General features: G+C 47.6%; 1 protein-coding gene across 2 annotated transcripts; it reads right to left on the reverse strand.

Moving 5' to 3' along the window:
* Window positions 1–7,829, reverse strand: LOC8042828. 2 transcript variants are annotated; one of them, XM_029981526.2, is made up of 3 exons: window positions 7,678–7,829; window positions 4,678–4,805; window positions 1–706 (listed from the first exon to the last, which is right to left on the reverse strand). In XM_029981526.2, exons 1-3 carry the CDS (start codon window positions 7,745–7,747, stop codon window positions 422–424), a joined length of 483 nt encoding a protein of 160 aa, XP_029837386.1. In that variant the 5' UTR covers window positions 7,748–7,829; the 3' UTR covers window positions 1–421. The 2 variants fall into 2 exon arrangements, with proteins under 2 accessions (XP_029837386.1, XP_040069787.1); XM_040213853.2 differs by having other exon boundaries at window positions 4,573–4,805.
* Between the last annotated feature and the right edge of the window lie 4,153 nt (window positions 7,830–11,982).

The raw sequence follows: 11,982 nt of genomic DNA on the forward strand, positions 1-11,982 counted from the left end.
TATATTTTTTTAATGCTGTACATAATTATTGTGTCACATGGAATTGGAGTTTGTTGTCAAATGAGTTACATTATAGGCCGTACCGATGCTGAGAAGGGCCATACAATGTTTCAGTTGCAACACTTCTTCGAAAACATTAAAATAGATTTGAAATGAACAGACGCCTACCAAAAGAGGGTGGATTTTGTATGACTGTCATAAAATAAACACTGCTAGTTGGTTTAGACTCAACTGCAGACAAACTGCAAATGATGGCATTTTCTAGGTCTAACCCAAAAGGCGCTCTGATTAGTTGTACTCTGACCTTCACACACGAACTTTAGACTAGAAAATAAGCACCTGAGGGTCTGTTTAAAAAAACACCAAAGTTATCAGAAGAAAAAGGCATTCTTTTTTTTTTTTTTCCTTCGACAAGAGTCAGTCACGGTGTGGTTGACGCCGAAGCAGAGGCTTGCCCCGAATCTTTAGACTTCATCGACTTGCTCGGCTCGAAGTAGGGATACTCTCCCTGAACGAGCAGCTCGAAGTCCCGGTAGCGAATCTCCTTTCCCAGATAGGGTATGTAGATACAGCGATGGGACGGTATCACCTTGCCCGGCGTGACCTCTCCCTTGTGCACGTGGCGGCCAACGTACAGGAGTTCCCCGCTAGGGGTTCTCCCGCCCACGATGGCGTTGCGAGGCATTACGCTCCCGCCCATCCGGACCTAGGGACAGAAGACAGCCGTTGTAAAAATCTCATCGTTTAAAAACAACTGCATTTTGCCCACGGGACTTATCCGCATTGTGCACGCGCAGAATCACTGTTTTTCCAAGAAAGCTACATTTGCACATGTCCCGATCCTGGGTCAGAGCCACCGGCCTGGCATGACGTTAGAAAGCATGGGTCCTAGGACGTGGAAAAACAGAAATGTTCACCATCTAAACTACCATCAGCAGCCAAGAAGACCGCAATCAGGTCAAAAAGGCAAAGGGCGCTATCCCTTATCTAAAACATCATAAACCGGACGAACTCTTGCTTTGATGACAACATGCTTGACAGTGATTGTAGCAACTCTGCCATGTTAGGTACAAAACGACCTAAGTAGGTGGCCATGCCCATCAGCCGTCGGAGTTCAGTCACTGAGATGCCGAGGCCAACCTCCAAGACTGAACTCCGACGGCTGATGGGCATGGCCACCTACTTAGGTCGTTTTGTACCTAACATGGCAGAGTTGCTACAACCACTGTCAAGCATGTTGTCATCAAAGCAAGAGTTCGTCTGGGAGACCGCGCAGGAAAAAGCATTCTCAAACTGGAAAAGACTACTCTCATCAGATCCAGTCCTCGCGATGTACTCCCCGAAGAGACCAACTAAAGTCACGGCGGATGCCTCCTCGTATGGCCTGGGCGCTGTCCTACGTCAGCAGCAAGATGACGGTCGCTACGCTGTCATTGCCTATGCTTCCCGAGTACTAACCGAGACTGAACGCCGTTACGCTCAGATCGAAAAGGAAGGCCTTGCTCTCGTCTGGGCCTGCGAGAAGTTTCACGACTACGTCTGCGGAACTAAGTTTTGCCTGGAAACGGACCATAAACCTCTTGTCTCGCTGTTTGGGTCGAAAGCGATTGACGACCTGACACCTCGACTGCAGAGGATGCGCATGCGCTTAATGCGGTACGCTTTTGAAATCATGTACATTCCAGGCAAAGACATCGCCGCCGCTGACGCTTTGTCAAGGTCTCCGCTGCAAGGGAAGATCGAAGACAACGAGCTGGAAAAAGAGATCGAAGGCTACATAAACCAGCTGTTTTCAACGCTGCCAGTTGCTCCCCCTTCGTTGCAAGAGCTAAAAAGGGAACAAGAAGAAGATGAGTCCTGCCGCCAACTCCGCTCTTTCACACAAAAAGGCTGGCCAAGTCATCGTGATCTGCAGCCTTGCCTGAAGGAGTTCTGGCCGCATAAAGACCATGTCACCGAAGTCGAAGACGTCCTTATGCATGGCATCAGAATCATCATCCCGAAAAAGCTCCAGGAAGCAACTCTTCGCATTCTGCACGAAGGCCATTTTGGCATAGATAAATGCCGCGCGAGGGCAAGAAACGCAGTCTGGTGGCCAACAATCGACGCTGACATTGAGAATTTGGTGAAGTCATGTCGGACTTGCCTCCAACAGAAAGGAAACAGGAAAATGCCACTGAAGCCCACGGAGTTTCCGGAAAGACCATGGCAAAAGGTCGGCATGGACCTTTTCTTTCTTGGAGGGTCGTGGTGGCTGATTGTCACTGATTACTACTCGAGGTTTCCCGAGTTAGTGAAGCTCACTAGCTTGACTGGCAACGCTGTCGTCACAGACTGCAAGTCCATCTTTGCAAGACACGGCATACCGGAGGTAGTCATCAGTGACAACGGACCACAGTTTTCCAAAGGACCCGATTCATCGTTCGCATTGTTTGCGAAAGAATATGGGTTTAGACACACAACTTCAAGTCCCCACTATCCACAAAGTAACGGTCTAGCAGAAGCTGCTGTAAAAATAATCAAAGGATCCCTGAAAAAGTCGGGAGACCTGTACCAGACTCTTCTTACCTACAGGGCGAGCCCCCTCAAGAACGGTTACTCACCTGCGGAGTTACTAATGGGTAGAAGAATCAGAACAACTCTTCCAACTTCTTCAAACAGCCTGCTTCCTCGTCTCCCAGACAAAGAGAAACTAAGGGCGTACGAAGAAGAAAGCAGGAAGAAGCAGAAACTCTGGTTTGATTCCCGCCATGGGGTGCGAAATCTTCCTGACTTGAACGTCGACACGGACGTCTGGGTAGTGGACCTCGAGAAGTTCGGCACTGTCCACAGGTCAGCTGAGGAGCCGAGATCTAACTGGGTGGACACTGGCGATACGTCCGTTCGCCGCAACAGGACACACTTAGTTCCGATGCCTGAAGCGACCGCCGAAACCACCCATCGTCGAAAAAGTACACCGAATGTACCTCTGTTCGTTCCTGCATGTACCGACACGAGCCACACACACACGACAAGTGGAAGATGTGTTATTCGACCAAAACGTTACGCCACCTGACTTCCTTGTTAGAAAAGGGAAGATGTGAGACACAGACTCTTATATAGCGCTGTAGTCTCGTTGTATATATGTACAGCTTGTAAAGGAAAAGGAATTAAAGAGCACGCGCCTCGCGCTTCGCGCTGCGCTGGACATTCTATCAAACAAAGGGGAAGCCTGAGCTAGTTATTTCTTAAGCGGAAAACTACGAAGGAGTAATCTACAATTTTCTCTCCCTGTGCCTGGTCCCGCATTGTATCAGTTAAACGGGAAGAACTGCTGGGAAGTCTGAAAAGCATTACGTCCATGTTATGGAGGCGTTTCGAAGGAATGCAGCTGACCTATAACATTTAGAGCCCTTTCACAGCACGCTGAGTAGATATCATCACGAGATCAACAGGAGAGTCGCATGCGTCATGAATGTTGAACTCCTTAACAAAACGTTTATTTATAACAGCCCCCACGTGAGATGAGCTTCCCGAACTACTGATCAAAATGACAAACTCCAGTACACTTGCTTTTACAGTATTTGCAGAATTATCGGTCACCGTCAGGTTGGTCATGCAAAACACTTGTATTTAATGCTAATTGCGGAATATTTGCATATATACAGGGAAGGTTCGATACTAGAGAGTTTTGGTAGATCGTGTCGATACCTCCGATACCCCCGATAACAATACGGAGCATGTGTAGAGGCGGTGATCGTTATCGGAGTCATCGGAACGATCTACTAAAGCTCTCTAATAGAGAGTTTTAGTAGATCGTTCCGATGACTCCGATAACGATACCCGATACTCCGCCACCGCCTTTACGCATGCAACATATCGTTATCGGGTAACGTTGTCGTGGTATCGGAACGATCTACTTAAAACTCTCTGGTGTGCCCTCGAGCTCCACCTATCAATCCGATCGTCTTCGTTGTCTTTTCGCGACAAGAGCCAGTGAGGAAATCTGCTTCTTACTTCAACACCTCCTAAATGACATAGTAAGTGCATACGTTGCAGTGAGGTCGGTTCAATGTTGTTTCACTACGCACGTTCAATTCAATTCTGCAACACTCTACTGCGCAGTATTTATTCGATAATGATCTGTGCATGTGTCATGAGTCCGTGAATATATTTTTCTGACTTTTCTCTATCGCGCACTATACTACCGCAGCTACAAAGAATATTCCTCCTCATTTTCAACGGTATATGCGCTGGAAAAATAAACTTTACACAGGAGTAAATTTACTTACACCTGAAGTGGAGCAGCAACACACGACCGGACTACCGATTAAACAAAACACCTGGTTCGGAAGGAAATCCTAGGATTTCTATAAGAAGTTCTCTACCAACAAAGCGTAGCAGCAATTAGCCGTCAGTAGAGGGGACGCACGTTAACAGTTGTCACTAGTCTTGATCGCTACCACCGCGAGGGTGAGAAGTCTGACGTCTAATTATTATATTCTAAACAGATACAAAAATTGGCTATCAACGGCAGCATAGCAATTTCTCATCACAGTGCATAGGTGCGTCTAAACGTTAACACTCTCTCACCCAAACATATTGGGTGGAGGGCGACTTGGTGAGCACGTCGTAGACATTGCTCGAGAACTCCATCTGATCCAGGGATACGAAGCACACCCTGGCTGAGGTGAGCACCTTGCCTGGAAGCACGTATCCTCGCAGCATGATGCGGCCGACGTAGAAGTTTTCGCCATTCAAGTTCTGACCTCCGACAACGGAGTTGCGCGGGACGTTACCGTCGGAGGCCTTTACCCATTCGTCCACTGCAATGCAAGTTAGACTCACTTCAATTGAGCGGACCGCTTTAGACTGCGCGTTCCGTAGCATAAGACGAAATATGTGATTGTATTCTTTTAGCAGTTTTCATCACTGATATAGGGTGATAACGGCAGGGCGTTTGTTTCTGATGCCCGGCATCCAGCACGTCCCCGTAGCTTTCCGCCGTGCTTTCACCGCGCGTGCGCGCTCAAAGGTCACGAAACGCCAAAGCGTTACCAGAGCTAGCAAGTTCACCCAGGAGGCGGGACCACCGAAATACCTTCCTGCCGTTCTGATCCTGCCCGTTATTATAGTATTCACCGAATGCCATTGTTTAACGCGTTGCCTTCTCTGATCGTTCGCCAATAACAACAATCCTGATGGTGTGGAGGGTACGTTGCAGAGGCATTGTGCAAGCTCACTGTCAGCACGCGCTCAGCAGCAACAGGCCTAGCCTTAAAAAAAGGGAGCCAACGCAACTAACCTTTTGTCGCATCAAGACGTCGAACCACTAAAACTAGTGATGGTGAACTAGGACGTGAGCCTGCCACGCCAGGGCCGGTTTGCTCATCTTGCGGCCGCGGACGCGGCTGCGGCCAAGAGGGATTTTTCTGTCACGTGACGAGCTCCACGGGGACAAGGAAGGACCTAGCGTCCCTGCCTAATGGTGGAGAAATCCGTATCGCTTCAAGCACAAAAACCTAATTTTGCTCGCAGGAACTGAACGCAGGAACTTTTAACTGGAGTCCAATTGACCGACCCTTTATACTGTAGGAGCGGCAGGTAAAGTTATGGCCAGGAGGGGTAAATATGAGCCAAAAGAAAGGAAAAATCACGCGAGATAAAAGCGGCGGCAGTATATTTATATACCTCAGCCAGCGGCGGCGGCTCGCGCCTTCTTCTGTGCCCGAGAGGTTAGAGCGCCGGCACTTGGCGTCGCGGCGTGAAAGTCCCGGGTGCAAGTCGTGCCAGAAACTCTTTTTTTTTTTTCTTATATTTGACTGCACTCCAACTAAGAATGTAGACAAGGCCCTATAAGCTCTATAAAATCATTGGGCGTGTAGCTCTGACTCACCAGTTCGTTGTTCATGACCTCGGAAGAGCGCATACATGTCTCTGACTTTCTTTACCAACTGCCCCCACGCCTACTGCATCTGCCGTACATTCTGCGGAAAGTTGACAATATCTTCCCATGCCCGTCTCTTCGATCGCCAGGTAACTCTGCTGCTGAATTTCTCTGGAATTTGTTGTTTCCGTTTTCCAACTGCTATAATTAATTCTATGTGTTGATCCAAAGTCATTTTAGGTTTTGGGGTGAGAGGTATGGTTTGCGATGTCGACGCCTGATTCATTTTTACATTCGGTTCTCATCGTCCGCTATTCTAACTAAAATTTAACAAGTAATGTGTTAATATTACAAAACGATTGCCACAGCAAAATGTAAAGAGTAAAAATATACCTTTTATCACATTCCATGCAAGTAAAATTATGATTTCTTTTATTACTACTTTCTCAGACGTTTGACTTGCTGCCTTGCCTGTAGGATTTCGCTCAATCAATGAATTTACAGCTGCTAGTCTTTATTACTTTTTGCTTATTTTGTGGAAGTTTTTTTCTTTTAATTGGCACTACTGCAGTTTCTCGTAGTACTAAATAGGCGCCTTCTGTTATTGAAAGGTATCGTAGCAAGAGGGTTGTATATTTAAAAACACATAAACTTCTAGTTGCTGGGGAAAGGATGCTTGTTTCGGCTCCGTTTGTGCGAAAGCCATACCGATGCGGTTACCTTGGTTTCCTTTTAATGAGCATTATGAAACGATTGTATTAGCGCGTTAACTTGCCTTGATTTTTTTTTCTTCCCGGTGTTTCGATTGAACAGGTAGGACTAACAGTAAAAACTGTGTAAGGCGAAGTAGTGCAAGTGGATGATTCGTAAAAGGGATCACAGTAAAAAAATGAGACACGCGCAAAATACAAAAAAAAACTGCCCGGCGCGATTTGAACCCGGAACTTTCAAGCCGCGTCGACAAGTACCGCAGCTCTAACCTCTCGGCCACAGAAGAAGGCGCGAGCCGCCAATGCTGGCGGAGGTAGATAAATATATAGTACCACCGCTTTTATCTCGCGTGGTTTTTTGTTTCTTTTGGCTCATATTTACTCATCCTGGCCGTAACTTTACCTGCCGCTCCTACAGTATAAAGGGGGCGGTCAATTCGACTCCAGTTAAAAGTTCCTGCATTCAGTTTTTGCGAGCGAAATTAGGTTTTTGTGCTTGAAGCGATACGGATTTCTCCGCCATTAGGCAGGGACGCTAGGTACTTCCTTGTCCCCGTGGAGCTCGTCACGTGACAGAGAAATCCCTCTTGGCCGCAGCCGCGTCCGCGGCCGCAAGATCAGCAAACCGGCCCAGGTCTCTCTACTACATGGACTTTAGTCACTCCAACATTCGCTTGTTCTCAAAAGCGACCAGAGTTGGAGTGGACTGTGAAGAAAACGTCAGCCTGTCTAATTCTGCTGAAATAATTGTATTGTGAGGTCTAGACAGCCGGAAGTTAACCAGGCCTAAAGAACGCCTCATGTCCCAGCTGCAGATGAGAAATTTTTTCAATGTCGTAAGACTGCTAGCTTGAGCTAGTTAACGTGCATTCCGCATATACACGACCGCCGGGCCGGTGCAATGCTCATCCAGATCGAAACGGAATTCTAATGGGCTTGAACACTGAAACTTGATAATGAAACGAAATGCCCCAAGCTTTGTATGCGAAATGCTTAAAATGACTGTTTAATATCTTGGAGGACGGCAGGCATTAAGCGTCTCATTAGCACTCTCTGGCAAGGAAAGCCAAGCGGTAATGATAAAATGGCGGACGTCCTCACCAGTGGTCTCGGACGACTCGTACTCGCCTTCGCTCTCGACGTGCCTCTTGCAGCGCTCCGCCAGCGACATAATCGGTCGCTTGACGACACCGCTTTCACCATCTGCTGGCAGGCGTCCGACCCAGTCCAATTAGCCGTTTTCCTCCTCTTCATTTGACTCTAGTGGCGATTTTCGTTGAAGTGAATCGGCAACTCAGTGTTTTAAAAAGGCAACACTGATCATTTATTTTAACACAAAATGTGCCAAGGAATAAACTTAAGGCTTGAATTTTATGCAAAAGTTGTTACGCTCGAGCGCAACGAAAAACAGTTAAACAAAGGGCGACATGGAGCATACATAGCCCATAGCGGGCAAGGCATAAGAATTTAAAGAATACAAGGCACGCTTACTCTTGATTATTTTTTTATACTTAAATATTATTTATGGCAATCGGCAAGATTTACCAAGCGCCGCTGCGGGAATCGAAGTCCGGACTGTGCGATCCGCTGCCCGACACCTTTGTTTTGCGCCACAAGGAGGAGGCGGTAGGGGTGCAATGTAGCTGGGCTAAGTCCACTACTGGATCCTGGTAATGTAGCACCGTTAACTTCCCTGCCCGCTAGTAGGGCACAAACGGATACTTACATACAGATTACCAAAACCTCGCAAGGCGATCAGCTGATCGGTATTTTTTGCCATGGTAATCGCCATTTTGGTCCTTTCAAATCTTCGAAAGGGTCGCTCGTGCCAAGATCGCTATGGAGAGTCATTGAACTGAAAGCGTTCCTTGCAAATGAAAGCGTCCTTGGCACTGTGTATGCAATCACCTTGTCAATCATGCTTATCTCCACAGGGTTCTTACCATGATATTGTAACAGATCTGTTGGTGCTGGGAGGCACTTTTCAATAGGTCTGTTCGATTCGACCAGAAAGTTCTGAACTAGTTCAGTCTGCGTTCAGAGGAGTGCGGGGATCGTGCGGCGACGACACAGCCAGTGCAGCCACCGCGTTAAGACTGGCGCTGTAATCGATTTCCGGAGCGGAAGAGCGAGGTGTCGACCACATGAATACTCATGAGCTAAGCCAAGGAAAAAGTTGAAAAATCATTTCATGGTGCCTTTAACGGAAGCTAAATCTTAGCGCCCATTTCTTTGTGTAGACGTGGTCTCCTTAAGGGGTATTCACACGAGGAAGAAATCCCGGGGATTTCTCTCCGGCAAGCGCATCCCACGACAAAAACGTCAAGATCTTCGATGTGCAAAATGGTGCAAAAGCCTCGCGTTTTTATCTCGTGATGCGCGCATGCCGGGGAGAAATCCCCGGGATTTTTCCCTCGTGTGAATAAATGACAGCAGCTCACAAACGCCACGCCAGTCTTTCGTACGTAAACGCAAGAAAAGCGAGTTTAGAACGAATAAAACGATTTCCCAATACCGCCTCGTAGTTGGGGGGCCGAGTTTCGTTGGATTTTCTTACATCACGGTGATGATGATGCGGCTGTTTCTTTTAGGTCGGGCGGGCTTGAACAATATGCATGCCCAAGCCTGGGGACATTTGCGTGTTATTGCCCCCTAAGGGAGATATTTTTCCGCTAGTCCTCTAATCGTCTCTTTATTGCCTCGACAGACGGCCTATGTGGGCCGCTAGGGGCCGTAGTCTCGTTCGAGGCAGGACTGTCCGCTGGTGCGGATGGCCTAACCTCAATGGTTTGGTGTCCATCCCTAGTAACAGTGAAGCCCAATACTTCGGCAAGCTCCAGAGATCTTTGAAGGTCTCGGTTGTTGTCTCGTGACCGGGATGGCCGGACTCCTGCACATTCCAGTACAATGTGTGCTACTGTTTCGTCGTGGGCCCCGCACACCCGGCACACGCTCGTGGTCACGGTAGAATCGAAGTGTCGTCTGGAAGACATTGTCCTTAGTGCCCCGGCTCGTGCCTCAAATAGCAAACGACTACCCAGGCTATTATCGTATAGCCTAGCCTCCCAGTCGATGGTCCTCTTGTTTGCAACATACACATCGAGCATAGTCTTCAATTGGGCATCTTTGAGCCACTGCTGTGTTTCCTGGTCGCGAACCTTTTTCGGGACATCACTCTACCATTCCCTGGCCGACGACGTTTGGACAGGGTCGGCAAAAAAACCGTACTTGCTTTCGAGCTGGTATAGGCGTTTCTGCCAGCGGGTTTGCAGCCCAGTCAGTTGAGTGCACCTGAACAGCCTTTTAGCTTACCGGCAGGTGTCCACATGTCGGAGACGTCCGTCGTAGGCAATTTTGCTGGTAGCTTCACGGGCTTCAAAAAAAGACAATCCCACGGGCCAATCAAGAGCAACGCCACGGCGCGGCGTGTCCGATGGAGGCGCGCGGTAACGAGCGGCGCTTGGCACACCTCTCAGTTCTAGTACATCACACCTCGGGTAGTACCCCTCGGCGGGATTGTAACACGTTGGTGATAAAGCTGGTGCCACCTAGTGTCGACGATCGTAATTACGATACCCTTAGCCGTTTATGGGCCCGTGATTTTGCGAAAAGACGACGAAGTGCTTTGAGTAAGGAACACAAAATTTTGCTCTCTCGGTATCTTTTACGTTTGAAACCTATGTACTCGTATCCTGACCTGGCAGTTTTGTTTCGGCAAGTGGAACTGGGCTTGTCTCTTACTACCAAACGCCTCTGCATGTAAGGGACCATGCCTCCATCTGAGAAAGTAGCGAAAATCGGTGACCATTCATCTTCTGATGTCACTCTTGGGCAACGCCCAACGGTAAACCCCATGGAAGACAGCCGTGCTGCCACTCCAAACGCCTCACCCGAATTTTCTAACTTAGGACATTCCGACATGGAGCAGGACAACGACTCTGGAGGACAATGGTGCATCTCTGGAAATCGGAAACGTGTTCGAAGTGATGACTCACTCTCCGATTCTGGCACAACACGTGTGCCAAACAACGTCTCCAACAGTCTCACCGTCGTATTCGCGTCTCCAGCTCGACGCTCGCCCTCCCGCGGCGGAAACGGGAAGCGCTCTAGTGAGGGTCCCCCGACTCTCCTGCTCAGCGGGCATGGCGGAACTGCTCGCGATAATGGCTCTCGAAATGTCGTTTCCGAATGTAAACAAGACACTTCACTGTCCCAACGTAGTGCTGCAGCCGGTATGGGATTGTACCTTACTGGAGAGTTTTAGTATTGCGCATAGAAGCAAACGCAAGCGGTATGCGTTTGCGTTAGAGTTCCGTGCAACACGTTGTGCGTGCGCCCCACCGCCATGCGCCATCCAAGGCCGCAGTTTCGGGCTCCGCGCACGCGCAGTGCAGAACACGTAAAGCTAACGCAAACACACAGGGCTGGAGTTCGCTCGTATACGCAATATTAAAACACAACTGTTTCACCGGCTTCCAACGCCAACGAAACGTGCTGCAGTGACCAGACGAGCAAGCAGGTAGGCGTTCCTTCGAACTGGAAAGGTTGAGATTGGGAAAACAACGGCGAGCAAATACAAAAGTAAATAAATGTTATGAAAAAACTAATAATTAAAAAAAAGCTTCTTTTTTTTTGGGGGGGGGGGGGGGCATTTGGTTTGGAAGGTTATTGGCGGCGACTTGGGGCGTTTCGCCGGTTGTCAAAAGTCGCGACTTTGAGCACAATATACTTTATTCACAATTAATGTAATTTTACATAGATTTCTCACATTCGCTAAAATGTTTTCATTGATTTTAGACTATTTTTTTATCGGTAATTAAAATGCAGCAACTGAAACCAGTGATGATAATTAGCACAGTTTTTATTGTCATATTTCTTCGCGCGTTTAAAATTAGATCATAAGCAACATATTATATTAGAACTTGAAGAATTACTTATTCAAATATGTGACTTTTAATATTATTATTATTAATACAAATCGCGGCAAAGTATGCCTCCAATTAACGCCAAGATCGCGAGAATACGCTATTCAACAATAATAGTCTTTCCAGAAAGGTATAATTTTGTTTTCTTTTTAGCATATGAAAAACTCTGACATAGTTATCAAGATAGACAAACAGTCAAACACTGGATGTAATATGAAGTCCTACACGTCCCGCGGTGCTATAAACACACACACACACACACACTTCAGCTGTCTGACTCGGATTCCGTCTTTGGGTTGTTGCAGTGAGAGCAGCGTTTATTAGTTTATACGTTTCGTGGACATATTATAAAAATTAGAATTATTTTCTTATTCTTGTGCTGGAATAATTGTCATTATTTCCCATGACAATTATCTGAGCGAGAGAAAGGCTGCGAGAACGCACAGATATCATCACTGATTTTTTCAGCAACTACAAATAT

The sequence above is a fragment of the Ixodes scapularis genome, unplaced genomic scaffold, assembly GCF_016920785.2.
Source record: "Ixodes scapularis isolate PalLabHiFi unplaced genomic scaffold, ASM1692078v2 PGA_scaffold5__190_contigs__length_132052651, whole genome shotgun sequence".
Lineage (NCBI taxonomy): Eukaryota > Metazoa > Arthropoda > Arachnida > Ixodida > Ixodidae > Ixodes > Ixodes scapularis.